Source organism: Poecile atricapillus, chromosome 33 (assembly GCF_030490865.1).
Source record: "Poecile atricapillus isolate bPoeAtr1 chromosome 33, bPoeAtr1.hap1, whole genome shotgun sequence".
NCBI classification, from domain to species: domain Eukaryota; kingdom Metazoa; phylum Chordata; class Aves; order Passeriformes; family Paridae; genus Poecile; species Poecile atricapillus.
The window spans coordinates 2,552,259-2,576,949 of record NC_081281.1 but is presented as its reverse complement, the minus strand read 5'-3'; the positions used below and the strand labels follow the sequence as shown (position 1 = coordinate 2,576,949).

The window sequence follows — 24,691 nt, the reverse complement described above, 5'->3', positions numbered from 1 at the left end:
GCTCCCAGTGCTCGGCACATTAAAAGTACTTTTTAGCCTCTGAACAGAATGGGAGTGACACATGAATCCCACAGGTGAGCTCCCACCTCCACCCAAACCTGGAGCTGCTCCTGGCAGAGCTACAAGCTGTGGATTTGGGTTCTGGACACCAGCATGAATTTGGTGTTTTCTTGAAGTCTAAGGCAGACCACAGTCAATTGAATTCTCCTCCAGCCTCAGTGCAGGGCTGGGCACACGGGCACTGGGCAGGATCTGCCCCTGCAGCCTCAGGAGGCGAGTGAGGGCTCCCAGCCCAAGCTCGGTGAGTTGGGATCACAAGACCATGGAGAGCCCTCAGCATCACCCTGCCTGAGACTCCCTACACCCACTCCAGGTGAAACCAGACATTTCCTTCCCCCCCTGCATGGTGACAGCCTGCCAGGGCCAGGACACCCCGGCAGAGCCTGACAGTGCCACAGCAGAGCGTTAAGCAGAGCACATCTGTCACCCACACCCTAGTGACACTCTCCCCCTGCCATCAGCTGTGACACAGCCCCAAATTCCCAGGGACCAGCCCAAACCAAGGCCCAGCCTCCCTGCAGAGCTGGGAAGAGCCAAGAAGACACAATACAGGATACAGGACAGCTGGATGTGGGCTCCTGACACCCCAACAGCCACCACCACCAGCAGCCAGTGCTCCCCCTAAGGCTGAGAGGTTTTGTCAGGGGAGAGAAAGGCTCCACTGTCCTTTCCCTGCCTCCCACACCAACACTGGACCCAGGGCACAAAGAAAGGGCCAGTCCATGGTTTTCTGCCCCCCACACCAGCATCTACTCAGGTCCTGCTGCAGCCCTGACAGGCAAAAGCAGCTCCTATTCAGTCTAGGCCTGGGAGGAATGGTGCAGGTGGATAGAGCTGGACCACAAAGTTCCTTTCATCCCTTCTCCTTCCCCCCATGGGGCACAGTAGAACAACCCCAGGCAGCTGCTGTCGGGCCAAACCCAGATGAGGTGCTTTATTCACTTCATCTTTATTTTTCACAAAGACTGTACAAAATTCTTATAAAACTCTGGTGTGGGGATGGGCTATGACATTGATCCAAAAAATAATTCCCATGCAGTCCCACCAGTTCCATAACTTACAAGGAAACAGATAAGCTACAGAGAGCTGCGAGTCCTGGAGTATTTACACCGAGGAGGGCAGGAACGGGAGACAAAGCAACACGAGAGGTATTTACAGCACGGACACACAGGCCCCCTCACCTCACGAGAACGGCAGCAGCGACAGCAGGTCAGGCCCGTGGTGCTCCGAGGCCGACAGAGAATCTGGGCTATTTACAGTATCTCACATATTAACAGCTTTACAAATGTGTCCAGGAAGTTCATCTCATGTATAAAAAAAAAAAAGCACCAAGTGTCTGAATAGAAATCACACAGGCCTCCACGGGGGCTAGAATCCGAGGGCTGGCTGGCACCTGTGGCGTCACCGGCTGATGTCCCGGCTCGAGTCCCACATTTTTGTGCTGGGCTCCATGCCCAGCATGTCAAAGAAGGGGTGCTTGAGAGCCTCAGCCAGGGTGACACGCTTGGACGGCTCGTACTCCAGCATGCTCTCGATGAGGTCGAACAGGCGGTGATGGTCCTCGGCCTCCGAGGTCAGGTATCGCTGCCAGGTGGAGGGGGAAGGTGAGGTTCAAGGAGGCTACACCCTGTCCTGGGATGTTCCCTGGGCTCACAGGCTAAGCTGGGGAAAGGCTGGTTTGTTCAGACCATCACTCAGCCTGGAGCTGAACTCTGTGCTCCTCTACCCAGAACTGACAGATTTTCATGCACCCTCCCTTCCCCAGGCACTTCCTGAACTTTCCACGCCCTCCTTGTCCTCCACTTCAGATTAAACTCAGGTTGCTGCAGCTTCCTATTCCTGGGACAGCCAAGGCTCCCCTCAACCACACTGGTCTGACCCTTCTGCTGGCCCAAGCTTGCCCAGAGGGAGAATCTGAGGAGGGGCCAAGCTGCCTTACCCGCAGTGGTTTGCAGTTCTCCCGGACATAGCGTCCAGCTGAGGTGTTCTCATCCCAGTCCAGGCGGCCGTGGTAGAAATATTTCTGTTTCCTGTCAGGGGAACAGGTGGGAACAGGTTACACCTGAGCACAACACACCCTCCAGCAGCAGCAGCAGCAAGGTGCCAGCCCCAGTGGGACACAGCTGGCTGGCTCAGCAGGAAAAGTGAGATCTCCCAAGGAGAACCACTGCCCCTGGAGCAGGAGGGCTGGCAAACCTGCAGTGCCCAGCTGGCCTTGCTCACCTTGTCTTCCGGACCATCCGAGAAGGAATTGGCCCCAAGATCCTCTCCATCATGGCCAGGTGCTCCCGGTTGTCATGTGTCTGGGAGGGAGAAATGTAAAGGGAAAGCATGGAATAGATTCCAGTGGTTCTGCCTCCAGCCCTGGGTATTCCCCCACCCAGAACCCCTTCCTAGCCAACACCTCGGGGATCTCTACAAGACTGCAGTGATGGAGGGACCCCCATCAGTTCCAGGCCTCTGGGCTGTGCTGGGAATCCAGCATCATCTCCCAGTTGGGAAGAACCCACACAACACAGTTCTCACCTGGAAAAGGGTGAAACCCACATAATACTCAAAGATGATGCAGCCAATACTCCACACATCACAGGGTTGGCTCCAGCCAAGCTCTGAAAAACAATGTTGTTTAAATAAATGATCTAGTTACAAGCCAAGAATTCAAATCCCTCTTCCTTTTAAAAATAAATAACTGAAAAAACATGTCCTATTCCAGCCAGGCTCCTGGTGCTCTGCAGGCAATATACTGCCCAGCTGGCAGCAATGCCAAACCAGCAGCTGATAACCATGGAATCATCAAGGTTGGAAAAGACCTTCAAGATCACTAACTCCAATCTGTGACCAATCCCCACCCTGACACCCAGTCCAGGACACCGAGTGGCACATCGAGCCATTCCTTGGACATTCCCAGGAACGGGGACTCCAAACCTTCTAATGCCTGACCACACTTTCTAGGAAGAAATTCCTCCTGATGTCCAACCCTGGAAGAACTTGAGGCCATTTCTTCTTGTCCTGTCCCTTGCTCCCTGGGAGCAGAGCCCAACTCCCCGTCAGGAAGTTGTGGAGAATGAGAGGGGTTCCCCCCTGAACCTCCTTTTCTCCAGGTGGAACAAACCCAGAATAATGACAGGTCTGTAACCATGGCATTCCCAGTAAACAGCACTGCAGAGCTGTTCAATAAAGCACTTCCCATCTCCCAGGGCAAACCCAGAAAGCTCCTGAATGATGTGGAAGCCCAAAACTCAAACTGAAATAAAAGTGGGCAGCACCCAGTGCCCTCTTGGGGCACACCTACCCAGGATGACTTCAGGGGCCCGGTAGTGCCTGGTGGAGACAATGGTGCTGTGATGCTCGTGGTCAAATGTGGCACTGCCAAAGTCCACCACTCTGATGGCCGTGCTCTTCACACTCCGCTCGTCCCGCTTCTGCAGGGGGCAGAACGGGATCCATCACCTGGGAGCTCCAGCCCCTTCCTCACATAGCTGAGGACACCACGGGAGGGAAAAGCTTTGGCAGCCCCACAGCTCAGCCCCAAACAAGCTCCCACCACCAGCCAGCTACACCTGGGGTCACCATGGCTCACTCAGCACTGGCACATCATGCGAAGCCCTGAAGGACTGCAGGGAGTCCACATCCCCTGGGGCTGTGTGTCTGACCCCTCTGGCAAGGTCAGGGACACCAAGAATCCAAGAGGAGACCCAAGTCAAGGCAGTGTTACCTTTTCCAGGTTGTAGGAGAGCTCATAATCAGAGTTCACGAAGAGGATGTTCTCTGGTTTGAGGTCAGTGTGGGTGAGTTTATTGTCGTGCAGAACTGAGGGAGCAAAGAGAATCAGGGGTGAGGGCAGAGAAGCAGAGCAAGGCTGCACCCCCCAAAAAGCCATCACTGGTTCAGTTTGCTCATACTGGCACCAGCTTAACCCACATTTCAACCTGGATGTGAACAGCCAGGCAAAGCCCAGGCCATGATGCTCCAGTAGAAGCACAAAGATTTATTGTATTGATTGCCAGAAGGTTCAGGGGGATGGATGCTGGAGTGCTCTGAGCTACTGCCAGCCCACAAGCATCAGAAAATGAAGAGGCTTCATTCCCAGAGGGGCAGGAAGGCTCAGACTCAGAACCACAGCAAATACTTGTTGCTCTGGGCCACCAGTTGCAGAAGTGGAACCGACGGAGCTCCCCAGGTCAGGGCAGAGCAGGGGAGAGCAGCAGGGAACACTTACACTTCACAGCCTGGCACACCTGGAAGGCCATGTGCCGTACTTGGTGGATGGGGTAAGGCAGGTAGTTGTTATCCTTCAGGAAATCGAAGGTGCTGAGCCCCAGCAGCTCGAAGGAGATGCACATGTGGCCGTGGTAGTCAAACCAGTCAAACATCCTGACACAGAGACTGACAGAAACATTCCAGTTGGGAACAGCTCTGCAGGCACCGCTCAGCTGGGTCACACCTGCGTCAGGCTCCTCCTTTCCCAGCTCAGTCTGTATCTCACAGCTAGCCAAGATGCTTCCAAAACTATCCAGGATCACATTCAACCACACAACAGCAAGCACTTGTTCCAGCCCAGCCCTGAAACTGGCCCTTCCTGCTGAACACCAAGAGCACACTCACTTTGTGTTCTCGGGATCCTTCTCGTTGATTTTCTCCAGCACGTTGATTTCCAGTCGAGCAGCCTCTTTGTATTTCTCCACGTTTTTAATGATTTTCAGAGCAACACGTGCACCACCCCTGTGGGAGAACAGCAAGCACAAGGTGAGCCCTGAGTGGGTAAGAGGGGCTGTGCCCTGTGAAAGGGACCTTCTGACCAGCCTCCCCAGTTCTGCTCAAGCAGGTTATTATTAAGGGTTGTCCACCAAAGCTGTGCCCTTTCCCTCCCTACAAAACATCCCTGAAGCTTCCCCCCAGCACATGGGCAACACAGAAGGTGAGAGCCTGGAGCAGCAGAAGATACTGAAAACCAAGAGACTGATTTTCACCCCCAGGCTCCCACGTTATGCCCAAAAGGCTCCGTTGCCAGCTGTGGTCTCTCCTTTTCCCACATACCTCCGGTGATCCATGCACTGCACCACTCTGCCAAACGTGCCTTCCCCCAAGGTGCTGATAATCTCATCTGGGAGGGAGAGAAGGAGAGGGAAGGAGCTGAGAGAGGGAGCAGGACCTGGCTGCAGCAATACACAGGGCAGAGGAGAATGCATTGCAACACCTAACCTGCACACAGCTGGAGAGACCGGAGCAGCGGAAGGCTGACACCGGCTGCACAAGGCAGCTGCCCTAATTCCCTGGCACTTCAGTAACAATACACAGTATAAACGTAGCTTTAACAAAAGGGGAAGGAAAAGGAGAGGGTTTCTCTTTAATAAACAATGAAAATAAAATGAAACAGAAAGATAAGACAGATCTGCGACTGCGATGGGAGCTTAACTAGAGAGCTAAATTATGTTACGATTTGGCTGTACATCTTTCTTGTAGCCAGTCGCCGACGCGATAGATCAGATGCCCCTCGTCGTCGTCCTCCACACTCTTGGCCCTTCTGCTGCTCTGTCGACTCCGCTGCTGGCCCAGGCAGACAGGGAATTCATCATTCACCAATCAGATTTTCAAACCAGCGCAGCAGCCAGCGTCACGCATTGGTTGGTTTGGAAATTCACATGGTTGTTTGAGGAGGGGTTGCAGGAGGAGATTCCCAGCCAATTCATACGGCACAGAGGAATATATAACGATAGGGATATTGCAAGGGAACATGTCAAGATACAACACACTAGCTCAGAAAAGAAAAAAACAGTTTGCTTTTCGTTGTAGCAAAAAAAAAAAAAAAATTAAAAAAAAAAGAAAAAGAAAAAAATAAGAAAAAAATAAGAAAAAAAAGAACCTACAAACAGCCCCAACCCGAACCAGCGTGACAGCAGAGCTGTCAGAGTGAGGGAGCTGAGGGCATGGAAGGGGCCAGCTGCTCTCGCTCCCATGGGGGCTCAGAGAGGAACAGCACCGGCCTTCGGGTCCTGGGGACTGCCTGAGCACGCCGAGGGCCAGAGGCCACGGGGAGGGGCTCCCGGCAGCCCCACGGCTGCCACAGAGCAGGGGCAGCAGGAGGCAGGTGCCAGGAGGTTCTGCACAAGCCCAGGCTGCCCCCACAGGCACCCCCATCCCACTCCAATAACCGCCCACACAGCTTCCCCCAGCCCCGACACTCAGGGAAAGATGAATTCTGAGAATTCAGAAAAGCAGCTCTAGATACAGTGATCCATCCAAAACCGAAAGTTTGCAGTGACTGCCTGGGGAAAGACGGACACTTCTTCCTAGACCCTCCCCCAAAGAAGCTGATCCTGGAAGGACTAACTTCCAGAAGAGAAGCAGAACCCAACAGGGAACAGGGACAGCCTGGGATGAGGCAGATAAGAGGTTTATGCCAGAGAAGAGAAATTCCTGCCTCCGGTTCCTCAGCTAAGTGTCCCCATACCTGGGAGCAACCAGCCAGCAGACTTGGGACCCAAATCCAACCCCCAGTCCCCTCCCTGGACACAGAGCCAGAACAGACCAGACAACATGAGAGCTCCACACACAGAGCAGAGAACGTGTCTGGGGTCTAACAGAAGTGGAAGGTGAACAGCAGAACAGACAAGAAGAGAAAGCCAGGGATGCTGCCAGGAAGAGCCTGGGATGGTTCTGCCTCCACCTGAGCTGCGTGGTCCAAAAGCTCTGCTCCTCTGCAAAGCCCCTCGCATGACACCCAACATCAGCTGGGCCCACCCAGGAGGATCCTGCTCTGGAGCAGCTTCTAACCCTCAGAGCCAGGGGCTTCCTGCCACAGCCCGAAACAGGCACCCACAGGGGCAAGTGACCTGTCACAGGCTCTCTGGGACTGGGACCAGCTGAGCGCTGGCTGTTTGAGCTTCACACAAATCCTGCCTGGCTGGGGCTCCTACACAGCGCTCCACGAGCATCACCGAACAGGAGGAGATGCAGCACCACCCTGGGAACCCGCCAGCCTTGCGGGGCACTCCTGTCCTCCCACCTGAGCAGGCAACACTGAGAGAGGCTCTGAGCCACCCGTGCCCAGCTGGCACAGGGCAGCGCCAGCCACGGCGCACAGGGATGCGCGCAGGAACGCTCTGCACCAAAAGTTCTCTAACACACAGTTCAAGCCGAGTCCGAGACAGCGTTAGAAAGTGAGTTTTCTACTTACCCAGCTCAGCACCTGGGAGAGAAAGGTTACTGGGCAGGTGTGGCACAGCAGGATACTCACCGATGAGGAGCGGCTAAAGGACCGGCTGCGGCGCCGCCTCCGCCTGTGCTTACGCCGGCTGCTTTTGCAGCTCCGGTAGCTGCCCTCGCGGTCCCGGGAGCGCCGGTACTCGTAGGAATGTCGGTACTCGGGCTCGTAGTAGGCATCGCCCCGCTCGCGGCTGTAGTCGTTGCGCCGGTAGCTGTCACAGTAACGCCGGTCGTAGGCCCTCCGGTCTGCAGAGTGGTCGTCGTAGCTGGGCAGGGGGATGTGGAGGGGAACGTTGAGGGGTTGGAATGGATTTGAGGATCAAGATCACCTCCCACTAGAGCAGATCTCCTTATTTGAACACTGACAGGTTTGGGGCATCCACATCCAACCTGTGTGCCTGTATCTCACCACCATCACAGGGAAGATTTTCTTCTTAATGTCTAGTCTAAATTCTCTCTCTTGCAATTTGTACCCATTACTCCTTGTCCTATCACTACAGTTCCTCATGGAGGGTCCCTCTTCACCTTCCTTATAGGCCCCTCTAAACACTGGAAGGTGCTGTGACAACCTTCTCTTCTCCAGGCTGGAAAACTCTCCCAGCCCAAATTCTCTCAGCCTGTCTCCATAGCGAAGGTGTTCCATCCCTCTTAACAACTTCCCAACCTCCTCTGGACCTCTTCCAACAGTTCCATGTCCTTATTACATGGGGAACACCAAAATTTTGCAGTGTTCCAGGTGTCTCACAAAAGCACAGTAGAGGGGATACACTCAATGCTGGCAGCTCCAGGGGCAGTGGCAGCTGAGGGGTGGAAGCCCAAGGCAAGAAGCCATGAATTGCCAACCCTTTGCGTAACAAGGGGGACAGGGGCTTGTGTCCCAGCCAGGTGAGGGACACTGAGGGACACTCGGAGCTGAGGACCCCACATCTTCCTGAACTGACACTGGAAGGGACCAGTGGGTCCTTTGCTCAGGACCCTTCTTTGAAGGCACCAGCTAGAGCTGTTACTTTGTTATTGCACCAAGATTAAACTATTTTTAAGGACTGAGACATCTGACACTGCTGTGAGAAATGGGGGTTGAGCCAGTAAGGAAACTGGTCTGACTGGGAGCGTGGAGCGGGTAGGGAGTCAAACAGACTTGGGTCACTGAAGCCACTGCAAAGGGGTCTCAGTCCCAGCTCAGGTGGTGGAGTGGCACTGCCAGAGGGGCTCCTGGGTGGTTGGACAGGGAAGTTCCCCCAAGAGAGGATGGTGTTTGGTGACAAGCACTGTTCAGGCTGTAACAGCTCACAGCAGGTCCAGGTCACATGGAACCTGGGTGAGGATGGATGACTAGGCCATGATTAAGGGACTGGAGCATCTCTCTTAATGAGCAGAGACTGTGAGAGATAGGCCTTGTTAGTCTGGAGAAGACTGAGAGGAGTCTTACATCTCATTACTGCACATTAGTATCGCCAAGGCAGGGTCAGGATGGTGCCAGACTCTTTTTCAGTGGTTCCCAGCAACAGGATGGGGATCAATGGCCACAAACTAAAACACACCACATTCTACCTCAACACAAGGAAGAAGTTATTCCCATGGAGGGTGGCAGAGCACTGGAACAGCCTTCCAGGGTGAGCACGGGGTCACCCTCTCTGGAGACATCCCAAACCCACCTGGCTGACCCCAGAGGTCCTTCCCAACCCAACACCTCAGTGATTCTGTGCAACAGGGCAGGTGTGAGCCCCGCTCACCTCCGGGATCGGACGTGGTAGCTGTCCTCCCGCCGGTGCCGCCGGTCCCGCTCGCTGCTGCTGGACCGGGACCGCGTCCGCCGCCGCTTGTGCTTGCGGCTCCGGTAGCGCTCGTGGTAACTGCCGCGGCTGCTGCGCTCCGACGAGCGGTACCTTCGGGAGTGCGGCATCTGTGGGGACAGCAGGGACCCTGTGAGCCACCCCCGGGGACAGCAGGGACCCTGTGAGCCACCCCCGGGGACAGCAGGGACCCTGTGAGCCACCCCCGGGGACAGCAGGGACCCCGTGAGCCGCCCGTGGGGACACCAGGGACCCTGTGAGCCGCCCCCGGGGACAGCAGGGACCCCGTGAGCCGCCCCCGGGGACAGCAGGGACCCTGTGAGCTGCCCGTGGGGACAGCAGGGACCCTGTGAGCCACCCCTGGGGACAGCAGGAGCTGCACTAACAGCTGCATGGCACAGGAACCGGGCAGAGCAGGGAGGTCACCAGCAGCATGTGTGAGTGTGCCAGAGAATCTGAGTGAGAGGGGAGGAACCTCTGAGAGATCCCAGAGCCCCACAGGACAGGATGAGAGCACCCACTTGCCTCGTGGTTATTTCCCAGGTTCATATCCCTTCTTAACACCCATCTCTGCTGCCCACAGCTCCAGGAAGAGCTTTTGCACCTTCCTTCTTTAAGCTGCCCAGGAAGGAGGGAAGCAGCACCAAGGAGAATGGAGGGAAGGTGAAATGAAACCCTGGATATCACCAGAGTCCCTGTGCACCAGTAATGGATTCCCAGAGAGCAGCTCCTCAAGAGGTGCCTCAGGTTTAATGCCAAGTGACGTCTACACTTGGACACAAGGGTGGGGAAGGGTCTGGGGGAGCCACACGAGGAGCAGCTGGGGATATTTGGTCTGTTCAGATAGAACTGAGGGGAGATCTCAGGGGGCTGCAGCTTCCTCAGGAGGATCAGCTCTGATCTCTGCTCTGTGTGACCAGTGACAGCACCCAAGGGAATGGCTGGAGCCGTGTCAGGGACGTTTAGGTTGGGTATGAGGAAAAGGCTCTTCCCCCAGAGGGTGCTGGGCACTGCCCAGGTTCCCCAGGGAATGGTCCTGGCCCCAAGGCTGCCAGAGCTCCAGGAACATTTGGACAATGCTCCCCGGGATGCACAGGGTGTGGCTGTTGGGATGTCCTGGCAAGGCCAGAAGCAGGACTTGCTGATGCCTGTGGATCCCTTCCAACTCAGGAGATTTGTGACACATGTCCCTCTGTCCATGGGAAACCACCCAGGAGCAAACCTTCCCTTCCCAATGGACATTACCAGAGCCCTGCAGACCCTCAGCTCTGCCCCTCTGGGGGAACATGAGAGGCTGGAGCCAAGGAGAGCCCGAGGTGAGACAGCACAGTGGGTGCAGCCCCTCAGACCCTGCCAGGCTGTGCTCCACAGCTTTCAAACATTCCCCACACGGATTTTGGTTCCAAGCACAAATCACAGAATGATGGAACGTTAACTGCTGGGAGAGACCTTAAAGCTCACTCAGTTCTACCCCCTGCCATGTGCAGAAACACCTTCCACTAGCCCAGGCTGCTCCAAGACCCGTCCAACGTGGCTTTAAACACCCCAGGGAAAGGGCAGCCACAGCTTTTTTAGGCAAACTGTGCCAGGGCCGGAATAGAAGCCCAAACTCCTTTTTCGCAAAGAGCTCCCGCGACAATTTCCCCCATCCAAAATGCCCCCGGCTGCGTCCCCGTCCCCGCCCTGCGCTGACATCACCGGCAGGGCTCGGACAGGCCGAACCGGCCCCGGCCCCGGGGTGATCACGGGCTCGGTATCCCCTGCACGGCGGGGCTTTGCCCTGGGCTCCCCCCGAGCCTCGCCGTTCCAGCCGCTGATTGAAGGGAGCGCGAAGGCGGCGCTGGCGGCCCGCCAAGCCCCGTCTCCGTGGAACGAGCACTGGGGCGTTTCTCAGCGGGGCTGGAACCGGTTTGGGGACGGTGATGGCGGCCGCGGCGGGCGGGGCCTCCGCCGTGCAAGGCCGGAAGCACCGGGACACCGGGAGAGATGGGCCAAAGGCGGGGCGGCCTAGGCGGGAAGGCCCCGACCCTGTCTCCCGGGGCCATCCGGCCCCGCCGCAACACCGAGGCCACCGATTCCCATCGCGGCCCTGCCGGGACCCACAGGCCGAGCCCGCCCCGCGCCGCCCTCACCGGCCGCGACCTACCCACCCCGCCCCACCCCGCGCCGCGCCGCACCGTCCTCGCAGCCAGCCCGGTGCGCTTGTCCCACAGGAAATCCGTGATGGCGGCCGTGGGCCCCCGGGCCCCGCTCCAGCTCCCGCCGCCGCCGCCGATCCGGGTCCTGCCAGCCCGCGGGGCCGCGCACGCACGTACGCGCGCACGTACGCACGCACGTAGGCCCGCGGAGCTGCGTCACACCGGGTGGGGCCGATGGGCGGTGTCAGAACCGAGGGGCGGGACCGAGAGCGGCTCGTCCCGCCCGGCTCCCTCCTTAAGCCCCGCCCCTTTCCCGGCTCCAGCGGCGCGCGCCGGGCGAGGCCGAGGGGCGGGGCGCGATTCGCGATAGCCCCGCCCACCCCGTCCCCGGAGCCACACCCCGCACTCCTGACGGCAGCGGGACGGGGCCGAGGGGCGGGGCCGTGTAATGGGCGGGGCCTATGTGGATATCCCCGCCCATCCCCTCCGGGAGCCCCGCCCCGTTCCCGCCCCATGGCGGGGTTAGACCGGAGGGGCGGGGACCACGAGCAGTAGCTCCGCCCACGATCTCCCCAAGCCACGCCCTTCTCTCACTTCTGCCGGCGATGGGGCGGGGCCAGGAGCAAGGGGCGGGGTCCCGGCCGGGCAGCCCCGCCCCTCTCTCATTGAAGCCCCGCTCCACTCCGGTTCCTCCGGCGGTGGCGGGGCCGGACCGGGGGGCGCGGCCGCACCGGGGGGGGGCGCGTTCTCCATCCCGAGGCCCCGCCCGCCCTCCCCGCCCCGCTCCGCCCGCCGAGGGGTCCCGCTGCCGCCGTCGCTCCGGTGCCGCCCGGGCCTCGCCGCTCCCTGCGCCGCCGCTCCGGTGCCGCCGGCGCTTCCCGGCTGCCGGCGGCCGCCGCGCCCGCGCCGGAGCGTGCGCAACAGGCGGGCGCCGGCGGAGCTTCGTGAGCGCTCGGTGAGCGAGTGGCCACGGGCGGCGAGCGAGCGCCCGCCCGCCCGGGGCCGGGCATGTGCGGCGGGGCGACGGGCAGGGCGCCCGGGCAAGGGCGTTTGAAGGAAACGTGAAGCGAGGCGGCGGCGGCGGAATGGAGGCAGCGCCGCGGCGAAGCCCCGAGCCCCGGGAGAAGCCGCCGGTGCTGGACGGGGAGGCAGCGGGGGCGCCCGCGGGGGCGTCGGGCGCGGCCCCGGCCTCGCCGGCGGCGACGGAGCAGATCGTGGCGGAGGGCGAGGCGGCGGCGGCGGGCACGTTCGTGCAGCGGCAGCTCGGGGCGATGCTGCAGCCCGCCGTGAACAAGTTCTCGCTGCGCATGTTCGGCAGCCACCGGGCCGTGGAGATCGAGCGGCAACGGGTGAAGTCGGCGGGAGCCTGGATTATCCATCCCTACAGCGACTTCAGGTGGGACCGGGGCCCCGCGATCCCCGCCCCGGCACCGGCACCGAGCCCTATCCCAGCACCAGTCCCCGCTCGAGCTCCGCCGCCCGGCCCGGTGCCCGCCGCCGCTGTCCGTGGTTCTGAGCGCGGCCCCACCGCCCGACACCGTAGGGGCAACAAGTGCCGGTAGCCGGGGCTCCGCACCGGCCCGGGGAGGCGGCTGCCGACCGCCGGAGCCCGGGGCCGCGCTGCCCCAGCCCCTTCCCGTCTGGGATTATCCCGCCCGCACGGGCAGCTCTGTCCTGCCCCAGCACCCCCGGGCTCTCGGGGCTCCCGGTGCCGCCGAGCCGCGGAGCTCTGCTGACCCGGCCCCGGGCGTGCGGAGGCGGAGGAAGGGGTTGCTGGGCTTTGCCTGCCCTTACAGCTTTCCCCCGCCCTTCTCCATGCTGTTTTTAATTTGATAAGGAGCCTTCATCCCCCTGGGACGCGGCTCCCCGCGGCTGGAGCAGGGCTGGTCACCCAGCGAGGAGCCGGGCCTGGCTCTCGGTGTCACCGGGATCACAGCGGGAGCTCGGGGATGGAAGATGTGGGAGGAACTGGGTGTCACGGGGATGTTGAGTCATATAGGGTGGGCTTTCTCCACGGGGAATGAAGCTGCCAGGCAGTCATCTCCCGCAGCAAGCTGTGACATGGATGATGTCCCTAGCCTGGGAAGCACCCCAGAATGGGGACAGCAACTGGTGTGGGTCCCCAGCACCTGTAGCCATCTCCCCTCCCCACTGGGCCCCGACCACTCACTCTGTCCCTTGCACCACCCCAGCACAACACCCAGGGCTGCCAGCCCTGAGAGCCCTTTTCCCAGGGAAACCATCCCAAAGTTTGTGAGCCTTGAGCTTGGCAGGAGCAGCTTCTGCAACCAGCGCCATGAAGGGAGCTGGCAGGTAGACAGACAGGGGGATTACTCCGGTGTTTATCACATTAGGGGGATACATAAATGCCATGGAGATCAGGGCCCTGAGTGTTCAGTCTGACACGTAGTGAAGGACAAGGCCTGTCCTAAAGAGCTTAAACCTAAATCTGAAGCGAGAGCTCCAGGCAGGCTTGGGCAGCAACAGGGACAGGCAGCTTTCCTACTCAGTTTCTCAGGGCACAGCACGGAGATGCAGGAGGCAATTCCTCAGCCAGGTCAGGCCCCTTCTGCCTCAGCTGCATTTCACTGTCTGGCCCAGCAAATCCTGGCCACTGGCAGGAAGGTGTTAATTTGGGAGAGGCTCCTGACCCTGGGGTGGACTCCTGATTATGGGGTCACTCGCAGCCCTGGGGTCACTCCTGACCCTGGGGTGGTTTCTGGACCTGGTGTCATTCCTGACCTTGGGGCAGCTCCTTGAGGAGAAGGTGCCTCCCCCCATCCCCCTCAGGCTCTGGTGGGTGCTCTCTTTCTGAAGAAGCCTCTCATGGCACCATGACTTCCCTTCTCCCTTCCCTTCCCTCTTCCCTTCCCTCTTCCCTTCCCTCTTCCCTTCCCTCTTCCCTTCCCTCTTCCCTTCCCTCTTCCCTTCCCTCTTCCCTTCCCTCTTCCCTTCCCTCTTCCCTTCCCTCTTCCCTTCCCTCTTCCCTTCCCTCTTCCCTTCCCTCTTCCCTTCCCTCTTCCCTTCCCTCTTCCCTTCCCTCTTCCCTTCCCTCTTCCCTTCCCTCTTCCCTTCCCTCTTCCCTTCCCTCTTCCCTTCCCTCTTCCCTTCCCTTCCCAGCCCAGTGCCTGTGTCCCACCATGGGTGTGGGGTGGGAAATCCCTGCAGGCTTCTGTCACCTGTAAAAGCTGGTTTGGATCCACTGGGCACTAAGAGCTGCCCTGAAATCACCTTTGGAGATTTGAGTCTATGCCCACGACCAGGGCTGGGACTAACAGGGAATGCCTGGGGATACCTGAAGGTGGGAGCTGGATTTGCTTCCCCAAGGGCCCTTGGAGGCTCTGATGGGGGATCCCAGGAGTTACAAACCTGGTGGAGAAAAGCTGATGTGTCTGCGTGAAGAATGCAAACATCCCAGTGGCATTTGCATGTGAACAGGGCTGCTGGGTGTCCTGACATAACCAGCTGCTCCCAGCATCTCCCGGCTTTCCCTCCAAAGCCTCCAAGCTTGTCCACTCTCAGCAAAAGGTGGATGAGGAGTGCTGCAGGCCCAGGACCGTGCAGCTCCTTCCTCGTGCATGCTGGCAGCTCCTTTAGGGTTGGACATTCCTTCCTTTCCCTCCTTCCTTTCCTTCCCCTGGTACTGTCTCTCCTTGCTTGGCTGCTGCCTGGCTCACCACGAGAGCCTCCCCGATCCTCCTCAGCTGCCCCAGGAGCTCGGCGCCCCTGGGTTTGCATAACCAGCAAAGCTTATCCCAAATCCTGCTAAGCCAACTCGGGTGGTGGCGGGGAGACAGCGGATGACAGGGAGCCTCAAGGGAACAAAGCCCACATCCTCTCTGAGTTCTCCACGGGCCACATGCCAGCTTTGGGGTGGGGGCATAGGTGTGCATGCCCTGCAGTAGAAAGAGAGACAGCCAAGCTCCTACAGCCCCCCATTCCCACACAGGGTGACTTTTGCACCCTCAGACCCAGTGCTGAATTGCTCCTCTCCGCACACATCTGCTCACATCTGTCCCAGCCAAGCAGCGGGGTGTTGGTTGTGTGTGGGCAGGCAGGTGTGTGTGTGTCCTCAGCACCTGCCTCTCTGCCCTCTGTCAGACCCCAGCTTTGATCCTGGGTTTGCTGTCTAACTGCCTGTGTCCTGCCTCTCCCCACTCCTCCCTGTCCCGCTCTGTCCCCTGCATTTCCACCCTGCAGGTTTTACTGGGACCTCATCATGCTGCTCCTGATGGTGGGGAATTTGATCATCCTGCCCGTGGGCATCACCTTCTTCAAGGATGAGAACACCCCTCCCTGGATCGTTTTCAACGTGCTTTCAGACACTTTCTTCTTGGCTGACCTGGTGCTGAACTTCCGGACAGGCATCGTGGTGGAGGACAACACGGAGATCATCCTTGACCCTCACACCATCAAAATGAAGTACTTGAAGAGCTGGTTCCTGGTCGACTTCGTTTCCTCCATCCCTGTTGACTACATTTTCCTCATTGTCGACCTGGAGACCCAGGTGGATTCTGATGTCTACAAGACAGCCCGGGCCTTGCGCATCGTGCGCTTCACCAAGATCCTCAGCCTGCTGCGCCTGCTGCGTCTCTCACGCCTCATCCGCTACATCCACCAGTGGGAGGAGGTTAGAACCCCTTGGGGGTCTCCTGGTCAGGCTCCCAGGCCAGGTTGGGGGTCCCCAGCTACAGGGTGCAGCTCCAAGGGCTCCAAGGGCTGTTCTAGGAGAAGAGTTTCTCTTCAGCTCCACTCCTGCCTATCCCCCAGATCTTCCACATGACGTATGACCTGGCCAGTGCCGTGGTGAGGATCTTCAACCTCATCGGGATGATGCTGCTGCTGTGCCACTGGGACGGCTGCCTCCAGTTCCTGGTGCCCATGCTGCAGGACTTCCCTGAGGACTGCTGGGTCTCCAAGAACCACATGGTGGTGAGTGGCCAGATAGGGGTGATTCCAGCTGGGATCTGCCGTGGTGGGGAGAGGAGTTGGTTCCCTGTCTCCTAGCCCAAGGCTGGAGGTGCTGGGAGATGTGTGTGCTGGTCTCTCTGTGGTCACAGCAGTGAGACCGGGCAGAGGGAATCTCTGCATCACCTTCCCATCTCAGCCCACCTTGCTGGAGTCAGGGAATCCCTCAGGGAGGGAACAGAACACTGGGGCTCCTGCCTTCTCCCCCAGAGCAGGGCTGATGCCTGCTCGGAGCTCCACACAGCCCCAGTGCCACTTCCTGGAGAACTCATCCCTTTGGCCTCCGAGGAACCTTGTTCTTGCTGGGTCTCTGGTCTCCACAGCTTAGGGAGGTGGGACTGGGGGGTTCAGCCCCACAGCACCTTCCAACAAACCCCCCCAGCGCCACTGTCCCTCATCTGCAGAACGACTCGTGGGGGAAGCAGTACTCGCACGCCCTGTTCAAGGCCATGAGCCACATGCTGTGCATCGGCTACGGGCAGCAGGCCCCCGAGGGCATGACCGACGTGTGGCTCACCATGCTCAGCATGATCGTGGGGGCCACCTGCTACGCCATGTTCATCGGCCACGCCACCGCCCTCATCCAGTCCCTGGACTCGTCCCGGCGCCAGTACCAGGAGAAGGTCAGCGGGGTGGGGGAGGGAGGGCCTGGGTCCTGGGGGGAGAGCCCTGGCAAGAGCAGGTCCAGCTCCAGAACCAGCTCAGCACAGCTGCTGTGCCCTGTCGGTTGCACAGGTTGGGATCTTTGTCCTTGCCGCTCTTCCTTGGGTTGTTGCAGGTGGAGCTCGGGCTGCCCATTGAGAGAGAGATCATATTGGGGTCCATCCTGGGAGTCACTTTTGCACAGTGTGGCCCCATCCTGCCCTCTGCCCTTGGGCCCACCTGAGTGCACAGGGGTCCTGTCCTTTGCCCCAGAGGTGGCCTCTGGAGGAGGGGTGTCTGTATCTACATCACTGAGGAGAAGGGACACATCATCCAGCCATGCAGGTGGTCCCAGCTCAGCCCTGTGTGACTCCCCTTGTCCCCACAGTACAAGCAAGTGGAGCAGTACATGTCATTCCACAAGCTGCCTGGGGACACGCGCCAGCGGATCCACGAGTACTACGAGCACCGCTACCAGGGCAAGATGTTTGACGAGGAGAACATCCTGGGGGAGCTCAGCGAGCCGCTCAAAGAGGTGTGGGCACACCATACTCCAGTGGTGGGGGGAACAGAGGCTGGTGCTCACAGGGGCCAGGCTGGGTGATATCCTCACTGACCTGCTCCTCACCCCACAGGAAATCATCAACTTCAACTGCCGCAACCTGGTGGCCAACATGCCCCTGTTTGCCAACGCGGACCCCAACTTTGTGACGGCCATGCTGACCAAGCTGCGCTTCGAGGTCTTCCAGCCTGGGGACTTCATCATCCGCGAGGGCACCGTGGGCAAAAAGATGTACTTCATCCAGCACGGGGTGGTCAGCATCCTCACCAAGGGCAACAAGGAGACAAAGCTGTCTGATGGCTCCTACTTTGGAGGTGAGGCTGGGCTGGGGGACCTAGTGAACAGAGTAGGGCCCAAAAGCTGCCCGGGAGCAGAAGCTGGGGCATCCCTAATGTTTCTGCCTGCCCATGTCCTCTTGCCCAGTGCCAAAGTCTTGGCATCCCCTTCAGTTCTGGTTGGCTGGGGCAGAGGGAGCATCCACCACCCCACTGCTGGCCAGGGAGGAGGAGAGTTTAGAGCAGAACATCTGAGCCAGTTTATAGGATACAGGGAGGAAAACAGGCCAGGCCATCACAGCAGCCTCACCTGGGAGTGTCTCCATGGCCTGGAGAGGGAGGAAAGCGCTGTGCCTGTCCAAGGAGACAGCTGTGGCTGCACAGGCTCCGGGCTCTGCCTCTGAGCCGTGCTCTGTGCAGGGTGTTGGGGTGCTGGGCAGTCCTGTTCCTGCTCTGAGCTGGGAGGGGGATAGATGGCTGTGCCACCCTGAGCCCAGCCCCGTGTCCCTGCAGAGATCTGCCTGCTGACACGGGGCAGGCGCACGGCCAGCGTGAGAGCCGACACCTACTGCCGCCTCTACTCCCTGTCTGTGGATAACTTCAACGAGGTGCTGGAGGAGTACCCCATGATGCGCAGGGCCTTCGAGACGGTGGCCATGGACCGGCTGGACCGCATAGGTGAGGAGTGACCTCCTGGGCTCAGCACAACCACCTCTACAGCCACTCCCAGGGCCCACGGGCCCCCAGACCCGCAGGTGATGGGGTCACAGAGCTGGGGTGAGGCGATCACAGTGCCCCAGCCCCCTGGGTACCCAGCAGTGAGGATGACGGGGAGCGTGGGGAAGGAGCCTGCCCTCTCTCTCTCCATCCCTCCCAGCAAGATCCAGGCAGTGCCATAGGAGAGGCTTCCCTGGGAAAATGTCACTGTACTTGCAGTGTCTGGCAGTGACCTGCTGCTTGTCCTCACTCACCATTCCTTGCCTGTGGAGGACAAGCGGGACCCCAGCCCCCAGTCCCTTTGGACTCCCCTGTTTTGTCCCTGCTGCTTCCACTGCTCCAGTCTGGCCCCTTACCAGGGTCTTGGAACCCTGGTGAGGTTTTATTGTCCCTTCCCCGCTGCCACCCTGCCCTTCACACTGCCCCCAGGGTGGGTGACACTCGTGCCTCCCCTGCAGGGAAGAAGAACTCCATCTTGCTCCGCAAGCGAGCCGAGCACAGCTCGGGTCCCCTGAACAACGAGATGATCCAGCAGATCGTGAAGCACGACCAGGACATGGCCCACAACATCCAGGACCTGCAGCAGATGGCGATGGGCCGGGAGCTGAGCGGGAAGCCGGTGATCTGGGAGCCGCTGGTGCACGCTCCCCTGCAGACGGCGGCTGCCACCACCAACGTGGCCATCGCGCTGACCCACCAGCACAGCCTGCAGGCTCACATCTTCCTACCGCCCTCCTCCATCTCCAGCCCGCTCTCGCCCGAGGCCACCCTGCTCACCAAGCCGGTGCGCCGCTCCCAGCCCAGCCTGGGGGGCTCCCGGCCCTCCTCCGTGAGCTCCCCCTCCGGGGCGCAGTCCCACCTCCAGACTCCGGCCGCCGGCTCGCCTTCCTCCCCCATGGTCCAGTCCCAGGCGCCGCTGGAGAGCGGGGGCCAGAGACCGAGCCCCGGGGCGCAGCCCCCGCCCCGTGCGGCGCAGAGGGGGGAGATGGCAGCGGGGGCCAAGCAGCCCCCGGCCCCCGGCCCCCAGCCCCAGCTCTCCAGGTCCCGCGGCGCCTCGGTCTCCACCTCGCTGCTGCAGCAAGCGGCGAGCGCTGCGTCCCCCAGCTCCGAGCAGGCGCTGCCGCCGGGGAGAACGCTCCACTACAGCCTGTCCCGAGCCACCGGCTCCCACATCTCCCTCCTGATGCATCCCCAGCAGCTGGTGAAGCACAGGAGCATCCAGGGCCTGCCGGTGGGGCGGCTCACCCAGGATGTCCGCCTCCTCTCTGCCTCCCAGCCCTCCCTTCCCAATAAAGTGGCCCAGCAAGCCGACGGGAGCTCCTTGAAGCAGGGCAGGAAATCTGCAGGGAACCTGGCCCGCAGGTCCTCGCCCTCGGTAGCCGGACTCCTCGCCAAGCCGTGCGCGGGGGTCCCAGGCCAGCCCACACACCCGCAGCAGATGCCTTCAGGATCGCTGGCTCAGCCCGGCCGCTCCTCGGCGGGAGCGCCCGCTCCCCAATCCCCGGGCTCCGCGTCCAGGCAGGCAGCAGGTCCCTCCCGCAAGGGCTCCGTGGCCTTCAGCCCCGAGGTGGAAACGGCGAAGCCCAAACTCCCATCCAACATGTGAGTCCTGGCGGCACCCACACGGGCAGGAGGGACCCGGGCATCCCGGCGGCAGAGGAGGCAGGAGAAGCAGAGCACCAGCCCCGCCGTGTCGGAGGGAAAATGAGGTGAGAGGCAGCACCCGGGGCCATGGAGGGGCTGATTCAGGCACGGGGGCACGGCAGGGATGAGCATGGGGCCAACCCCAGAGATGACCTAGCTGGATGAGGAGGGGGCTCTGCTGACTGCCCCAAGGGGGTCACCCTGCCCGGGCTCTCGCCTCCCTGCTCGTCACCAGCTGTGAGTTCTGCCCTCCTCCCGGAGGCATAGGACGGGTCAGAGCCCTTGCCCAAAGTCTGGCCTCTCTGGAGAGCTCAGCTCCCCATAACTGCCCCTTGGGGGCCGGGCCCCCCACGCTCTGTGCCGCGTGTCCCACAGCCTGTCCTCGGGGCCAGGCTGGCGCTGGCAGCTCCTCCAGCTTGTCCTATGTCACAGCAGGGGCTATCCCATGGCCACCTCGATCCCCAGACTGCTCTGCCCATCCCTTTGCCTTTAGGGTGAGGAGGGAGAGGCAGCCCCCTGGGCCCGCTGCCCGGGTGGAGGGAGGAGGCCGGAGCCATGGCTCCCCGGGCAGGCAGAGCGTGGGGGTCCAGGGTCAGCACTCCCCCTTCCCGGAGTGCCAGGGCCTGGGGGTCCCGGGCAAGGCTCCCCTGGTGTGACGAGTTCCAGGGGGCAATGCTGGGGGCAGAGGGGTCTCCGCTGAGCAGCCCCCCAGTCCCTGTCCCCAGCTTGTGGGACTGTTTTGCCTCAGAGGTGCTGAGTCCCAGTGAGGTTTGGATGTGCTGCTGAGTAGGGCTCTGCCCCACACCCGGGCACTGCCTCCCCCACGTGCCCCCATGGGTGCAGCCGGGGGGGATTCTGCTGCCTGCAGCTCCAGGAGGATGCTGAGAGGTTCAGCCCAAGGGGATCCCTCTGTGGCTCCAGGAGGATGCTGAGAGGTTCAGCCCAAGGGGACCCCTCTGTGGCTCCCGGAGGATGCTCAGAGGGTCACCTGCGGGGACCCCACTGCCTGTGGCTCCCGGAGGATGCTCAGCCCGGGCTCTGCTCCCCTCCCCTGCCCTGCGCTGCAGTCCCGTTTCCAGGTTGCCTGGAGATGTCAGTCACCAGCGCCGCAGGAGCAAAAGGCTGTCACAAGGAGATGCCAATCCCGGGCAGCGCCTGGGTGACGTGTGGGGCTGTGGGGTCACCCCCCCATGGATCGAACAGGGGCCCGGGGTCCCCACAGATGCCCCCCTCCCCCCCTAGAGACAGTAGTGTGCAATGTGTGTGCGAGTCGTGGCTCTGCCGAGCAGCCGAGCTCTGCTTACAGTGTCGCTTTGGGCCAACCGTGTTCAGTCCTGGTTAGAGTAGTGTCCCCTCCGACCCCGCCGCGCTGTGCGAGCTGCTTCCCACCCCCGGAGTCAGGAACCATGGCTTGTCTTCGTGTTCTGGGGCTCGGCTGCCGCTGAGCGGGGCCCGCCGGACCCCCCAGCGCAGCGGGCGAGGTTTTGTTCCCCTCGGTATTTACTGAAGTGAGGCGTTCAGTTCTCCACCCTCGTGTTTCGGGGTGTCGGGAGCGCTCCGGGGCGCAGAGCTGCTCTGGGAGCCCGGCCTGCGGGGTGCAGCAGCCCACCAGGAATCCCGGCAGTGCCTGCCAGAGGGGATGTCCTGCACTGCCTTTTTCCCATGGATTTCAACTTCCCCGTCCATTCCCACGTCCCGCTCCATCCCCGTGGTCGGTGTGTCCCCAGCAGCCCCTCGGGCAGGGATCTGCAGCGGAGCCGCGTGTCCCACGTCCCTGAACAGTGTCAGAGTCCACACTGCGTGATGTAGATGTGTTAGCAGCCACCCCAGTGCCCCGCGGAGCGCAGGGGGCCGGGCTCGGACAGCACCGAGCTCCCGCTGGCCGCGCCTCCGGTGCACCCTCCTCACTCCAGAGCCCCGTGTCGGGAGCCAGAGCCACCCTGTGCTCCTGTCACCGCCACCCCTGCCCTGCGCCGGGGCTCCTCGCGGCCCGGTGCTCGCCCCGGTGGAGGCTGGAGGGGCTGGGGGTGCCGGCCGTGCGCGGGCGCAAGTTTAGCCACCAAAGACCACGATCCTCCACTCTTGCACTCACGGCAGTCGATGTACAGAGCTTGTAGTTTTCATATCGCAGAGAATTTAAGAGCGTTTTTTTATTTTTTGGTCGTTGTACATAATGGATTTAAATAATAAAGAGAGATTCTGAGCTGGTCTGGGGGGGAACTCCTTCTGCACCTCCTGCGACCCCACAGCACCCCGCCTGGGGATGGGACAGAACAGGGGGATGCTGCAGCACCTCAGCTCCAATCCTGGCCCTCCGCAGAGCCGGGAGCAGCCAGGACACCCTCGGGAGCCACCCAGGGGCCTCTCCCGGGCCCCACACACCGGGCTGGAGCAGCAGGAGCCCAAAGGCAACAGGTCCCCTCCCACCCACCGCAGTCCCCTTCGGCCCTGGGCAGATTAATGTTTAATCTTTGGCTGTTTTCCCCTTCCATCTCCGTTCCCTTTATTGCCGGGGGGAGGGGCAGGTTTGATACCGCCTGATTGCAGAGCAGACTCGAGGCATTAACGCGATTAAATGAAGGTCACAGAGCGCAAGGTGGGCTGGGGGGAACCCAAGCCACGGCACTGCGGCGTTTGCAGCCCCTGGCGCAGGAACCGGGGCACAGCTCTGGCTGCTATACCCTCATCACAGCAGCCTCAGCACCGCGCAGGCAGGGCACAGGGACAGGCCAGACACGGCAATGGACACACTGGCAGTGGGCACAGGCAGGGTGTGGGCAGGACACGGTGGCAGCAGGACGTGGGCAGGACTCAGGACATGGTGGGCAGGTGCTGGCGGCCACCCCGCTCTGCCCCGCGTTGCCCACAGGACGCTGCTGCAGGAATTAGGCTCTGTGACACACAAAGAGCTCAATGCTGATTAGCGGTTTCTCTCTAATTTGATTATTTCAGATTACACCGCAGCCAGCCTGATTAAGGGGGCACGGGGCAGCTCTGCGGGGCGGCCGGGAGCAAAAAGAGCGTTTTTTGGGGAATGAATTCCAGCATATGTCCCATTCCAATACTCTTCAATCCAGTTTGTGTCCATCTGCAGGGCTGGCAGCTCGGGCGGCCGAGGCAGCGGGGCAGGGACCGGCTGGCCCCCACCGCGTTCCGGGGCACGGCAGAGCCCCGCTGCCCTCCCGGAGCTCCGGGCAAAGCCCCGGGATACGAGGGCCCCGCAGAGCCCCGGAGGAGCGGGCAGCCCGCCCCCGGTTCCCTCTCCCCAAGGACACCCGTCACGGAACCGGAGGCTCTGCCCCGAGCCCCCGCGTCCCCGGCGGCGGCGGGAGGGGGATTAGAGGGCACCAGAGAGATTAATTAACCCGGGTGAGCCGGGATTAGGGGATTCGGGGCGGGCGCCGATCTGCGGGGCGGGGGCCCAGGCCGGAGAGGGAAGGTGTCACCGCGAGTGCCCACCCAGCGCGTCCTGGGCCCAGGTCACCCCTGCGCCATCCCCTCGAGGCTCCACGGGCAGCTGGACCCCCGGCACACGGAGTTTCTCCCACGCACACGGCACCCCACACCTGTACAGCACCCACACGGTGAGCCACGCCTGCACCACACCCCACACCCGCTCTGTACCCCATAATCGTGCTGCACCCCATACCTGAACAGCAGGTCAGATGGGTGGCGCCCCACACCTGTGCTGCACCCACATCCCCCCAGCCGCACTGCGCCCCACACCTGTGCTGCACCCCACATCTGTGCTGAACCCCAAATCTGTACTGCACCCACACCTGTGCTGCACCCCACACCTGTGCTGAATCCCACACCTGTGCTGCACCCCACACCTGTGCTGAACCCCACACCTGTGCTGCACCCCACATCTGTACTGCACCCCACACCTGTACTGCACCCCACACCTGTGCTGCACCCCACACCTGTGCTGCACCCCACATCTGTGCTGAACCCCAAATCTGTACTGCACCCACATCTGTGCTGCACCCCATACCTGTGCTGAATCCCACACCTGTGCTGCACCCCACACCTGTGCTGAACCCACACCTGTGCTGCACCCCACATCTGTGCTGCACCCCACACCTGTGCTGAACCCCACATCTGTACTGCACCCACCTCTGTACTGCACCCCATACCTGTGCTGCACCCCACACCTGTGCTGAACCCCACATCTGTACTGCACCCACCTCTGTACTGCACCCCATACCTGTGCTGCACCCACATCTGTGCTGAACCCCATACCTGTGCTGCACCCCATACCTGTGCTGCACCCCATACCTGTGCTGCACCCACAGCCGCATGGTATTCCACACCTGCATGGAGATCCACACCTGCAGAGCGCCCCAAGCCCGCCCCACAGCCCCACCCATGGCACCCCACACCCCCATTTTCCCCATTTCCAGCGCACCCCTTTCCCCTCATGGTTACCGGACACGCCCCCGGGGCACGCCCCGCCCCTCATCCCGCCCAAGCCCCGCCCCTCATCCCGCCCAAGCCCCGCCCCTCATCCCGCCCAAGCCCCGCCCCTCACACTGGCCACGCCCCCGCGCCAGGTCGGGCCCTCGCTCCATTCTCCCGCTCCACCAATCACCGGCCTCGGTCCCGCCCATACCGCATTTCTATTGGCTGAGCCGCCTTGGGCTCATCCTCGCGCGATGAAACGGACCAATGGGCGCTGCTCCAGCC

At 61.2% G+C, this 24,691-nt stretch overlaps 2 protein-coding genes across 6 annotated transcripts; one reads left to right on the top strand and one right to left on the bottom strand.

The window, feature by feature from the left end:
• Window positions 1–990: 990 nt before the first annotated feature.
• On the bottom strand, window positions 991–11,405 carry CLK2 (CDC like kinase 2). Of its 3 annotated transcripts, none has more exons than XM_058860271.1 (13): window positions 11,237–11,405; window positions 9,000–9,169; window positions 7,298–7,532; window positions 5,511–5,607; window positions 5,098–5,164; window positions 4,666–4,782; window positions 4,280–4,446; window positions 3,776–3,870; window positions 3,353–3,482; window positions 2,587–2,669; window positions 2,284–2,363; window positions 2,000–2,090; window positions 991–1,644 (listed from the first exon to the last, which is right to left on the bottom strand). In XM_058860271.1, exons 2-13 carry the CDS (start codon window positions 9,167–9,169, stop codon window positions 1,462–1,464), a joined length of 1,515 nt encoding a protein of 504 aa, XP_058716254.1. In that variant the 5' UTR covers window positions 11,237–11,405; the 3' UTR covers window positions 991–1,461. The 3 variants fall into 3 exon arrangements, with proteins under 3 accessions (XP_058716254.1, XP_058716255.1, XP_058716256.1); XM_058860272.1 differs by having other exon boundaries at window positions 5,511–5,604; XM_058860273.1 differs by lacking the exons at window positions 5,511–5,607; window positions 9,000–9,169; window positions 11,237–11,405 and having other exon boundaries at window positions 7,298–7,436.
• Window positions 11,406–12,015: 610 nt separating this feature from the next.
• Window positions 12,016–23,553, top strand: HCN3 (hyperpolarization activated cyclic nucleotide gated potassium channel 3). Of its 3 annotated transcripts, none has more exons than XR_009280060.1 (9): window positions 12,016–12,593; window positions 15,398–15,827; window positions 15,968–16,129; window positions 16,570–16,788; window positions 17,196–17,342; window positions 17,443–17,683; window positions 18,158–18,322; window positions 18,820–20,070; window positions 23,100–23,553. XR_009280060.1 is itself a non-coding variant. In XM_058860260.1 (8 exons), exons 1-8 carry the CDS (start codon window positions 12,283–12,285, stop codon window positions 19,965–19,967), a joined length of 2,823 nt encoding a protein of 940 aa, XP_058716243.1. In that variant the 5' UTR covers window positions 12,016–12,282; the 3' UTR covers window positions 19,968–23,553. The 3 variants fall into 3 exon arrangements, 1 of the variants encoding a protein (XP_058716243.1); XR_009280059.1 differs by having other exon boundaries at window positions 22,958–23,553; XM_058860260.1 differs by having other exon boundaries at window positions 18,820–23,553.
• Window positions 23,554–24,691: the final 1,138 nt, after the last annotated feature.